We start from the raw sequence: 12,509 nt of genomic DNA on the forward strand, positions 1-12,509 counted from the left end.
GAACCTGGTTTTTGGCATCTGCAGTCATTTGTTTTTACCTGTAGCCTTACAAGTCATGGCACTTAAGGTACAGATCTAGGTTCCTTTCAAATACATTGACGGTTTCTGCACCAACCACAAATGGTGAATTTGAGACATCTACCACTTTGTGCGTGAAAATATTTTTCCTCATGTCCACTCTAATCCTTCACTCCAATCACCTTAAATCCGTGCCCCTGCAAATTAACTTCTCTGCAAGGACACCGGACCTTCTCTGACAACTCTATCCAAGCTTCAATAATGTGGTACTCCAATTACTGCAGTCCTTTGGATGTAAAAAACACTTGTAAAGAGGTGAATTTCAGGACATCTACCCACTGACAATGAAGGAACCGCAATATATTTCCAAGTCAGGAAGATGTGTGACTTGAGAGAGACTTGCAGATGATGGCAATTCCATGCATCATCTGCTTTTGGCCTTTTTAAGGTTTGAGGTTACTGGTTTGGAAGGTACTGTTGGAGGAGTCTTGGTGAGTTACTGCAATAATCTTCTAGATGGTGCACACTGCTGCCAGCAGGTGTCAGTGCTGAAGGGAATTGAGTTTTGAAGGTTGGGTTTGGGATGCCACTCATGCAGGCTGCTTTGTCCTGGAAGTTGTTGAGTTTCTTCTGTTGATGGAACTTGTCCAAACAAAGGCTTGTGGCCTCTACCACCTGAAAGAACAAGAGTAACACACATTTTGAAAGACCACCATCTGCAGGTTCCTCTCCAAGTGTTATTACGCTGAATGGAACTATATTGCTATTCCTTCAGTTTGAGTCAAAAGCCTGAAACCTTCTACCTAGTATCACAGTGGTTGTTCCTATTACATGGACTACAGCAGTTCAAGGAGAAAACTCATCACCACCTTTTCAAGACCAATTAGAAATGAGCAGAAAATGCCTTTGCCAGCATTGTCCACATCACATTTACAAATGGACAAAAGATCTGCTAGAACTCAAGAAGCAAACCAAGAAGTAATTTTCATATCAGCTAATATTCAACCATTGAACTAGCATCATGAAAGCAGACTAACTAACTGGTAATTTTATTCTTTTTAATATTTAAACAAGCTTGCTGTATAGAAATGATGATGTATCTACTGCTTTTGACCACATAACTGTAAAGATTACACTTCAAAGCAATTAATTTGCTCATTCTTTGGGACTCTTGGCTATAAATCTGTGCTTTCATTCAAATACCAAACATGCAGTATAACAGAAATATTTGGGCACCCCATAATCTCAAACCACAACTTTCTATGACAATTGTAACCTGGGTTGGTGGTTTTGATATCTGTGATCTCTTGCGCCAGAGAGCTGAGGTTCCTCTGGTAATGGCCATTCAGCCATGTTGTTCTGATAATGATGTGGCATTAGAACAAAACAGTGAAAACCTTGCACTAAAAATAAAATGTTGCAAATGATGGAAATCTGAAATAAAAACAAAATGCTTGAAAGGCTCAACACGTCTGGTAAAGAGAAACAGTTAAATATCAAGTTAAATCTGAGTTTACATGCAACATCTGGCACTGCTGGACTCCCAGAAGGCTTGAATTGTGAGATAAGGATTTTGGGTTGGGTCCAGAAATCCCTAAGCCAGTCAGGGAAAATGGATGAGTCGGATTAGGGGAGCAGGAAGAATAGGTTGGGGGACGGAACTGTCAATCATAAGGGATGAAAGGTTTACTTTGCAGCTCTACATTCAAGTAAGGTATTGACAATTTGCAGATGATTCCTCAAGCTACATTTCTCAAATATGTTCTGTGTAATGCAGTTGTCATCAGCAAGATACACCTTGGTGACCCTCCCACTCCCCACTTCTCCTGTCTTTGGCTCTCAACAATTTTGACAGTCCAGAATTCCAGTATCTGACCCCATTGAATGGTTTAGTCAACTCTGGTAAATTTGCTTTCCAAATAGTGAACTTTATTTCTGTTCTTCACTGTTTACTATGGAATTGCAAGAACCTGATGCTGAAAGAATGCCCGTTTGTCTCCAGCCTGTGTCTTAACAGAAGATCATCTTTGTTTTGGGAGATGCTGTGAATGATGGTATAGCTGGCATTTGACACCACTGCGTTTTTGTTGGAGTTCCTCTCTCCATTGCAATCTGGGCATTTTTCTGAACTGAGGTTTCTTAGTAGGAATTCATCTTCTCTCTCCCCACTTTTATTTTAATATTCAGCTTCACTTTGGGTAAAGTACATCTTAAAACATAGTTGTCTTGTAAAGCTCAGTGTTTATGATGTTATCAAAATTGTGGCTCTGCATGATTAGTGATTTAGATAATGTTATAGATGGCATTTTATGTTAAAATGTCACGGAATCATTATTTTAACCAATGCAGTGCCATTTCTTGAAGGGGAAAAAAGAAGAAACATCAAAATTTTTCACATTTTTGTGAATTTGCCTGGAACCAAATTCCACATGAGTTTCCTGGGATGTAGCTGGAAAGGATTGTGGCATTTAAAACACTAGCATTATGATAATTCTACAAAGTGAGATCAAATTCAGCTGAGAAATTCCACTTAAACCAATAGTGAACAGTAAGTGGTTTGACAGTGTTGAAAGTTTCATTTCAAGTTCTTTATTTAAAAAGTAGTCAAATTATTGGTTTGGAACTAACAGCAACAGTAATATGGGTGACGTGCCATAAGTTAGACCACTGAGTTTATCATAGTCCTTCTGTGACATATTTGTGTCACAGTTTTCTAAAGAACTTAGTAAAATGCATTTTGTGAATTAAGCTGTACAGCTAATGTGCAGAAAAGATCAAAGATTGTATCAGCTTTTGCAGATAGGGCTACTGAGCGAAACTAGTATTTAGAAATATCTAAAGTTTACCCCCTATCTTCACAAACTAGTTCCAAATATTTTTAAGCATTACTATAATTAGGGGAATTTTTGGTTGTTTTCACTGTAAATGTATTGTGTAACACTAAGAATTGTTTCTTTACAAAAATTAAGTCAAGATGACCACTGTGCAGCAATTTGCAGATAGAATGTTCAAACCCAATTGCTTAATAAGGCTTAAATTTTAACTAGAAAATGTCTAATAGTGAGAAAAGTATGTGCGAAGCTATGTGAATGTTGACATTCGTACAAGTGATGAAAGCTTTTCGGATCTCCAGTTATTAATTCTATTTAATCACATCTCTGAGAAATGTCAAAAATCTTCCAAAATGGACAAAAACAAAAGGCAATGCTGTTAACTTCTTCAGTTTCTAACTGCGCATGTTGTATTATTTTAATGGGAATAAATTTTCATGTTCACCAGATGTCTACTTTATTGCTAATTTAATTTTTGATGTGTGTAAGATTGTCAATGATGAAACTTCTGACTATGAGCAAAAATTAGTATTTATTTTGGCAATTTATGATCTCAATATTTCATTGAGCTTTGAAATTGATTTATGAGAATGGACCTGAGGAGTCTTCGGGTAGATTTTTTGTGTACATTTAAATAATTGCTAAATTCAAGAATCCATCTTTTAGTATAAACAATTCACACTGCTGTTAGGTCTCCATTGCCATAATTAAGTTGAAGAATTAGAGACCTGAACTATTCAATGGTTGATCTGACATCTGGTGTAGAGATGTAGCTGTGGTCATCTGGTGAGTGACATTTTGGGCCAGAGTCTCCTTGGGGCAATACAGAAATCCTAATACAGTACATAACGACAGGGTCGAATTAAATCATTTATGTCATGTGTTCCTGTAATCTCTGCTGCATCTTAACGGTATGTAACGTGGATGCTTCATTATCATTTTGACCATTTTCCTCAAATTCAGATTCTCTTTTTTTTTAAAAACCAGCTTCAATATGCAGTGGGTGAATATGTTATACACTATACAAAATCTGATTCAGTCTGTGGTCTTTGCTGAGTAGCTAACGTCAGTTGGAGCAGTGATGTCTTTGCCCTGAATATGTTCAGAGCTAAGTGATTAAAACCTGAGAGGGTTAATAGTTATAACTAGTTTCCAGTGAACCCTATTGTAAAATGTGCATATTTATCCACCTTTCATGTCTCCAAATGCATCCCCATGGACTTGTCACATACCAAAATTAACTGCTCATGTTTGCTCATGCAAATATTTGTCAATGGAACTAAAGATCCTCTTAAAGTGCTAAAAATGTACAGTCGCTATCGAATGTGGTGGAGATGGTCTGTTTATAAAATAATAAAGATAAATATGCTCTACGGCTGAGTGATATCTGATGCTTGTACTTTTTTGTTTAAATGGAATGTCTGAAAATGTGCTGCATGAAGTGGCTGACATTCCTCACCAAATTTGGACTGAATGTGAGATTGATCTTTGATTGAAACTTCTGTCTGCAGGCATTTGGCGTGTGATGAAGAACGGGCTGAGGAAGCCAGGCTTCTGGTGGAAAATGGAGCAAGCATTTACATCGAAAACAAGGAGGAAAAGACACCCTTGCAAATGGCTAAAGGTGGCCTTGGCTTACAGCTGAGGAGAATAATAGAGGGTTGAAAATGAACATTGATTTATGATGCCAGCCTAAACTGTGTTTTTTTGCCTCAAAAGATGGAATATGAGCGAGGTGGGGAAGCTGGATTGAGTGCTTGTATTGGTTGTGTACTACACACTATCTCTCCAAATATGTACATAACACATGTTGTATTACCTGCAACTCTCAAAGTACATAGACTTGTCCATGAAGGAAAGTCCCTTTCCCATGGTCTCATTCATGTAATATACTTTGATCTTAACAGCTCTGCCAATATGAAGCAGGACGTGTACCATCGAGTGACTTGTCATTGATCACAGAACAAATTCGCTTTCCACTTTCGGTGCAGTGTCAAAACTATTCATTGATCGAGAACATCCAAAGACAACAGCAGTAGTCACTGTAAACAGATGGTTTGGGTTTAGTTGTGAAAAATGTCATTGGAAAACGAGAGATGTGAAAATATAAAAACAGAAATGTGATCAGTAATGCTAATGAATCTCAGTCATAGGATATATGGTCTAAAATGTTATAATTAGTGACTAAAATTTCTAAGGATTGCCATTGAGTGATGAGCATTCCAATTAAAATTATTTGTGAATCATTTTTCCATGGTCTCTGTTCTACTTTCCACACTAAATTTGCTGCTCAGAACTTTATCGGTTTGTTTTGTACTTATTCTCTTCGTCTCATCCTCTTCAACCCCCTGTCCATCACTGCCATGTGCCTAACATTTTGAAATGTCACTGTCTCTTTTATGTATCAGCGTTAATCCTATTGCTCATTAAGGAGTAATAATCCATACTCCATATTGTTACGAATCATTCAGGAAGATATTATGTTGATTAATTCTACAAATGAATGCTTACAATTAGCAGAATTCTAAGCAGATGGACTAGTGGTCTTGTCCTCATTTGGGTACAGTCATTAAGTGATTTGTGGCTGTCTTCATTTCGGGCTGATATCCTCTCTGATTGCTTAGGCAAACTGGGACAGTAAATGATTAATCCACATATGGTAGTAAATTTACTAACCTCTTATTTTCATCTTGCTGAGCTCATCAAACATACTGTTTAGTGCAATCGTAGATTGTCCTGTTTTCTTGTGGAATCTCTTATAGTGGAATTTGAAGAACTGTCTTGTTTTTGCTTTCTAAGGATGTCTATTGCATTAACATTCTTTTTGATTTTACAACTAGAAATCTGCACTGCAATACTTTGCAATAGAAACCAATGTTAAAACAAACAATAAGGTTAAAACAAACACATTGTCAGAAAAAGAAGCATCCATGGAGTCACACAGTTAAAGTTTTGAGTCTGGTATGACACAACTTCAGAACTGAAAGATGTTGGAAAATAGCTTATTTTTATAATGTTGACAGGCAGAGGAAGAGCAAGCGTGCACAAAAGGTATAAATTAAAGTGTGAAAGGTCTTGGATCATGAAGTCCTTGCAGTAGATTCAGTATTGGGCTTGGATTAATAAGGAGCGTACTCACCACCTGAGTCAGAAGGCTAACTATTCAAGTCCCACTCGAGACCTGGGCACGAAATGTGAGCTGACACTCCAGTCCTGTAGTAGTGCTGCATTATCAGATGTACCATCCTCCACTGAGATATTAACCTGAGATCCATTTAATTTATACCATTTTAATATCTTTTTCTTTTATCTCTAGCGTTAACTAATCCTTTGTCATTTGTTTTGGGCATGTATACTATTGCCATCTTACTCCTGTACCTCTATCAAAGATAATCTATTTTCTAACACCTTTCAGTTTTGAAGAAGTGTCCAGATTTGAAATATTTACTGTTTCTCTCTCCATGGATGATAGATTTCCAGCAGCTGCAGCAAAGGGTTGTACATTTGCTGAGCTAATTTTACTAATTCCGTTCTGGTTGAGCAAAAGGAGGTTATTGATGGATCAGTTTGTGTTAATCAGTTGAAATAATAACAAAGGACCAGAGATACTTGGTAGTCTGGCAGTACTGTGTAGCAGCAAGATGAAATTTCGTGGTAAGTGCTCCCTTTCTTCAAACTACTTCAGTGATATGTCTCTGTGATATGTCTCTGTGTCTGTTGGTTCTGGATCCTACAATAAAGGTGTGTACAGTCATTTTTCTGTCTTTTAATCTGAACAAAAGTCTTAACTCATTCTATAATTACCTGAATTTTTTTTTGTGGAACACTACGCTAAGTAATCTGATCATTCTTTGTTATTCTGCATCTGCACACATGCGCACACACACCAGGGACTTTCCTGACCTTGGTTGGTTCTGGGGAAACCATGGTCTGAGCTCATTCACAAGATCTGACACTTGATGCACTGCTGCCTTGCACTGAAGGCTTATTTTCCTTTGTTTCCTTGGGGTTCTGGGTTATGCTATGTTATTGAATAAAACACTTTGCCTCTCTCGACTAGATCTTTTACCACTTCCATCAGTTTGAGTTCACTGGTTCCAAATTGATCTCTGCTGCTTTTATTTTTCTTGTTGCCCAATTCCATGTTCATGTGAGAGGTTAGATAGACTGGGACTGTTTTCACTGGAGTGTAGGAAGTTGAGGGGTAACTTCTTAGAGGTTTATAAAATCATGAGTATAGATAAAATGAATGACAAGTGTTTTTTTTCCCTGGTATGGGGCATTTCAAGACTAGAGGGCATATCTTTAAGGGGAGAGGAGAAAGGTCTTAAAAACATGGGGGCAATTTCTTTTCAGTGTGGAATAAAATTCCAGAGTAAGTGGTGGACGTGAATACAATTACAACATTTAAAAGACATTTAGATAAGCACATGAATAAGAAATATTTGGAGGAATATGGGCCAAGCTCAGGTAGGTCGGACTAGTTTCTATACCTCCGAGGATTGTGGCCAGTGCTCTGAACAAATACTCTCCAGTGCAGATTCTCTGTGTAAACCTCTGTGCTTAGCTAGTTTCTGGACTTTTCTATACTCCACTACTGGATAGCCCAAACTTGCTGTGAGGGAGGCTATTAAATCCAAGTAGAGCTTGCTGTCTCTGCCCAGCACCCCTGTCTGTATCACTGACCCCATTCCAACCCTGGAGCCTGTAAGTTCATCTCAGTCTGTTTTCTTTTGAAATTGTTGATCATTTTGCTTCCTTCACTATCATAAGTAGAGTATTCCAAGTAATTACCAACTGCTGTGGTGAAAAAACAATTCCTGACATCTAAGATCTTAGATTTCTTGCCTTAAATCTGTGCCATCAAATAATAGAAAAACTTTTATTTGTCTACAATATCTAAACCTGACTTCATTTATTGCACCTCTGAATCTTCACTCATTCTCCTTTGCTTCAGGAAGAACAGCTCCAGCTTCTCCAACATAACCCTGTAGCTAAATACACTCAACCCTGGAACTGCTCCAGTGAAGAGCCACCTCCAGTTTCTCAGTGTCATTTCTGATTGGCTAATTTCCATCTCTGAGCTTGAGATCCTGCCCTGCTTCCAAAGTACATTTGAGCTACTCTATTGTTTTTTTTTGGGCCTAGTCTGTACTCTTCTTCTGGTTTACTATGCACACGTCCTACCTAGTTCCTGAGCTGGACTGCTACCTGCAACATGGATAGAACTGGGCCAGTCAATGACAAATCATCATCGAGGATGGCATTATTTGCACCTCCTTGGCATGCTGCAATATTGTCCTGTGAGATGGTAGTATCTTGTATTGCATCTACTTCATTTTAATAGTCATCCAACAAGAAAAACCAAACTGGGCTGCACTCTCGGTGACGTAAAGATTAATGTCTCTACCTTGGTTTCCATTTCACTCTTCAATCTTATCAGTTTCGATTAAAGCATCAAATGTTGGAAATCCCCCAACGGGTATTTTATAAAGCTTAGAAAAACAGGACATTTTGCTTTTTATTCTGATACACATTTTCTTGTATGGAGTTTTCTATTCCTGCTGTTACTGATTTGCTGAAAACATCAAATTTGTACCTAGATGTAGGAACAAATTACAGCTGGTGAGGCAACATCTTAGGAAAGAGGGAGCAAGCTAACTGCCTCAGTCCTGCATTATGATCAAATGAGCAAATACATTCAATTGTCACACAGTGTAGCTGTGAAATACATTCCCATTCACAGTATAGGACAATAAAACAAAATATTACAGCACAAAATCTGTTCCCTTGAATACTGCCACAAGGCTACTTCCCTGCGTACTATGATTTCATTATAATCAACACAAGTTTGTTGAAGGAGTTCTAATAGTTATAGCTGTCATATCATTTTAAGGATATAGACAATAGGTGCAGGAGTAAGCCATTCTGCCCCTTCGAGCCAGCACCACCACTCATTATGATCATGGCTGATCATCCTCAATCAGTATCCTGTTCCTGCCTTATCCCCATAACCCTTGATTCCACTATCCTTAAGAGCTCTATCCAACTCTCTCTTGAAAGTATCCAGAGACTTGGCCTCCACAGCCTTCTGGGGCAGAGCATTCCATATATCCACCACTCTCTGGGTGAAGAAGTTTCTCCTCAACTCTGTTCTAAGTGGCCTACCCCTTATTTTTAAACTGTGTCCTCTGGTTCAGGGCTCACCCATCAGCGGAAACATGCTTCCTGCCTCCAAAGTGTCCAATCCTTTAATAATCTTATAAATCTCAATTAGATCCCCTCTCAGCCTTCTAAACCCAAGCGTATACAAGCCCAGTCGCTCCAATCTTTCAGCGTAAGATAGTCCCGCCATTCCGGGAATTGACCTCGTGAACCTATGCTGCACTCCCTCAATTGCCAGAATGTCTTTCCTCAAATTTGGAGACCAAAACTGTGCATAATATTCCAGGTGCAGTCTCACCAGGGCCCTGTATAGCTGCAGAAGGACCTCTTTGCTTCTATACTCAATTCCTCTTGTTATGAAGACCAGCATGTTTTTAGCTTTCTTCACTGCCTGCTGTACCTGCATGCTTGCTTTCATTGACTAATGTGCAAGAACACTTATATCATAATAGGATATAAGCCATCACATTTTCTGTGACAGGCAACTATGAAGCTAATGTGCAGAGGTAACTCTTTAACCAGATGTTATATTTTAACATTGGTATTCAATAGGAAAATGGTTTGATAGATTGTAGTCACACACAGCTTCCTCTCTAAGTTAGTAGCATTTGATATACCTCCTGCAAAAGCTGCTGAATAACACAGGAATATCAAGACCTCCATTTTTAACCCACTGTAGGATAATGGCCTTCATAGAACATGTTCTTTATTTGTTCCCCGGACGACAGCTAGATTTCCTGTGTGTTGATTAGGAAATCCAGGACAGTTTGTAGGTGTGAACTTAAAAGTTAAAAAATGAACTGATTTTATCATGGAACATCCTGTGGATCATAGGGGTATATGAAGATAGGAGAAAGTGAGGACTGCAGATGCTAGAGATCCGAGTTAAAGATAGGAGTTCTGGAAAAGCACAGCTGGTCAGGCAGCATTCGAGGAGCAGGAAAGTTGATGTTTCGAGCATAAGCTCTTTATCAGAAATGAGGGGTTGTTGGCCGTGGAGGTTGAGAGATAAATTGGGGGAGAGGGGATGTGTGGGAATGCGATTGATGAAGGTGGGGGGTGGAGCGGATAGGTGGGAAGGAAGGTGAACATGTAGGACAGTTCAAGAGGGTGGTGCCAGGTTGGAAGTTTGGATCTGGGATAAGGTGGGGTGGAGGGGAAACTAGTGAAATCCACATTGATCCCACATGGTTGGAGGGTCCCAAGGCAGAAAGTGAGGCATTCTTCCTCCGGGTGTCAGGTGATTAGAGTTTGGCAGTAGAGGCGACCCATGACTTGCATGTCCTTGGTGGAGTGGGAGGGAACGGGTAGTGAGGTTGTTAAGTGCATGTATCCCAAAGATGTTCTCTGAAATGTTCTGCAAATTGGCATCCTGTCTCCCCAATGTTGAGGAGACCACAGAGAGAGCAATGGACACAGTAGATGAGGTATATGGAAGTACAGTTAAATCTGTCAGATGTGGAAGGATCCTTTGGGGCCTTGGATGGAGGTGAGGGAGAAGGTTCTACTTCTTGCAGTAGCAGTGGAAGGTGCTGGGATTGGAGGGCAGGTTGATGGAGGGCATGGACCTAACAAGGGAGTCACAGAGTGAATGGTCCCTCTGGAACGCAGTTTGGGGTGGGGAGGGAAATATATCCCTGGTGGTGGGGTATGTTTGTAGGTGGCAGAAATAACGGAGGATGATGCGATGTATCCAGAAGGTGGTGGGGTGAAAAGTAAGGACCGGGGAGGTTCTATCCTTGTTGTGATTGGAGGAGTGGGGTTCAAGGACAGAGGTACAGGAAGTGAAGGACATGCGCTGGAGGGCATCGTTGACCACGTGGGAAGGGAAGTTATGCTCTTTGAAGAAGGAGACCATCTCGGATGTTCTACGGTAGAAATAGTCTTCCTGGGAGCAGATGTGGAGGAATTGGGAATAAGGGATAGCATGTTTACAGGAGGTAGGGTGGGAGTCGGTGGCTTTGAAGTAGATGTCCGTGTTAAGTCAGTCACCAGAAATGGAGATGGAGAGGTCCAGGAAGGGAGGTGTCCAAGATGATCCAGGTGAATTTAATATCGGGGTTGAAGATGTCCGTGAAGTTCATGAACTTTTCAACCTCCTATGGGAGCACGAGGTGGTGCCATCGATGTAGCAGAGGAAAAGCTAGGGAATGGTGCCTGACTGGCTGTGCATTTCCAGCATCACACTCTTCAACCCTGGCATATCAAGATAGTTTAGTGATGTGTATGTTAATTGGCTAGTAACCTAAAGTTCATACAAGTTCATGTTCCACCACAGTAACTGAATTTAAATTCAGTCAATTAAGGGAATTTAAGATGAATGCAGTAATGGTGACCATGAAACTACGAGATTGGTATAAGAAACCATCTCGACCTCTAATGCCCTTTAAGGAAAGAAATCAGATGCCTTTACCTGACCTGGCTACATGTAACTCCAGGCCCAATTCAATGTGGCTAATGCTTAATTGACCATAACGTAACCTAGCAAACTCTTCTAAGACACCACCACAAAGTGCTGCACTGGTTCAAGAAGGCAGCTTGACACCATCATCTCAAAGTAAAATGTGGATGAACATTAAACATTGGCTTTGTTGGCAATGCCTACGTCCTCTGGATTGACTTTATTTTCTTAAATAAAATTTTTATCTACATTCTTCACACACGGTTTCACTTTGCAATGTCAGACAGGAAAAGACCAACTGATTAATCCAACAGAATCATTTCAGATTACAATACAGACATATCCTACCCACGGTTGCTACAGTGTGCAAACTGTGCGAAAGGGCAGAGATCTAAGCAAATGAGAATTTAAAATTATTTGCCACCAGGAGAAGGAGTTATCACTTCCTCCCAAATATTCTATCAAAGAATGGCACGTTAAGTTATTAGTTTCAATTCAGAAGTTAAGATAATGAATAAATGTAGCTATAATGAGAAAAACAGATATAGTTTCTGGATAACAAACAGGAAATTTAAAATCTGATATCCATCAAAAATTCAGATTTTTAAGATAGAGTTTAAAAGTAGAATTTAATACTCTACCCATATAGAGAGTAGTAAAACTCAAAAAACACCACCTGGAAGTAATATCCAACTGTATTTTTGGGAAGATCATCCGAAAGAAATTGGATCACAAACTTGAGATTTCAGGATGTGTGTTTTGAGACAATAATTTTGTGCTTAGAAGAGGTAATCACTGTTCCAAATAGGACTCTTCCCTACAGTGTTTGTGTAAAAGCTTTAATTCTCTTTCCTACCCATTTCTACACTCTATCACACCTGAGATTGCAAGTCAATTCTGAGTTATATGGTGGTCTTGCATCATGAGTTGAAACTGCCCAAACAAGAGAATCAGTGGCCTCAATTTTGAAAGTCAACACCAGTTTCAAGAGCAAGTAATTTCCTATGTGCTTGGCAGAACCACCTTGATCAATATCATATAAGAACAGAAATTTCTGCAAACATGTTTTTTTTCTGCTTTTGTTTCAGGTCTCT

General features: G+C 39.4%; 1 protein-coding gene across 2 annotated transcripts in view; it reads left to right on the plus strand.

Annotated features, from left to right (window-relative positions):
- Positions 1-6,603, plus strand: part of psmd10 (proteasome 26S subunit, non-ATPase 10) — a 43,634-nt gene extending 37,031 nt beyond the window's left edge. For both annotated transcript variants that reach the window (XM_060832461.1, XM_060832460.1), the window contains one exon: positions 4,361-6,603. In XM_060832461.1, coding sequence (XP_060688444.1) covers positions 4,361-4,514 — 154 coding nt within the window. In that variant the 3' untranslated portion in view covers positions 4,515-6,603. The remainder of the gene's footprint in view (positions 1-4,360) is intronic.
- Positions 6,604-12,509: the final 5,906 nt, after the last annotated feature.

Source organism: Hemiscyllium ocellatum, chromosome 11 (assembly GCF_020745735.1).
Source record: "Hemiscyllium ocellatum isolate sHemOce1 chromosome 11, sHemOce1.pat.X.cur, whole genome shotgun sequence".
In the NCBI taxonomy this organism is placed as follows: domain Eukaryota; kingdom Metazoa; phylum Chordata; class Chondrichthyes; order Orectolobiformes; family Hemiscylliidae; genus Hemiscyllium; species Hemiscyllium ocellatum.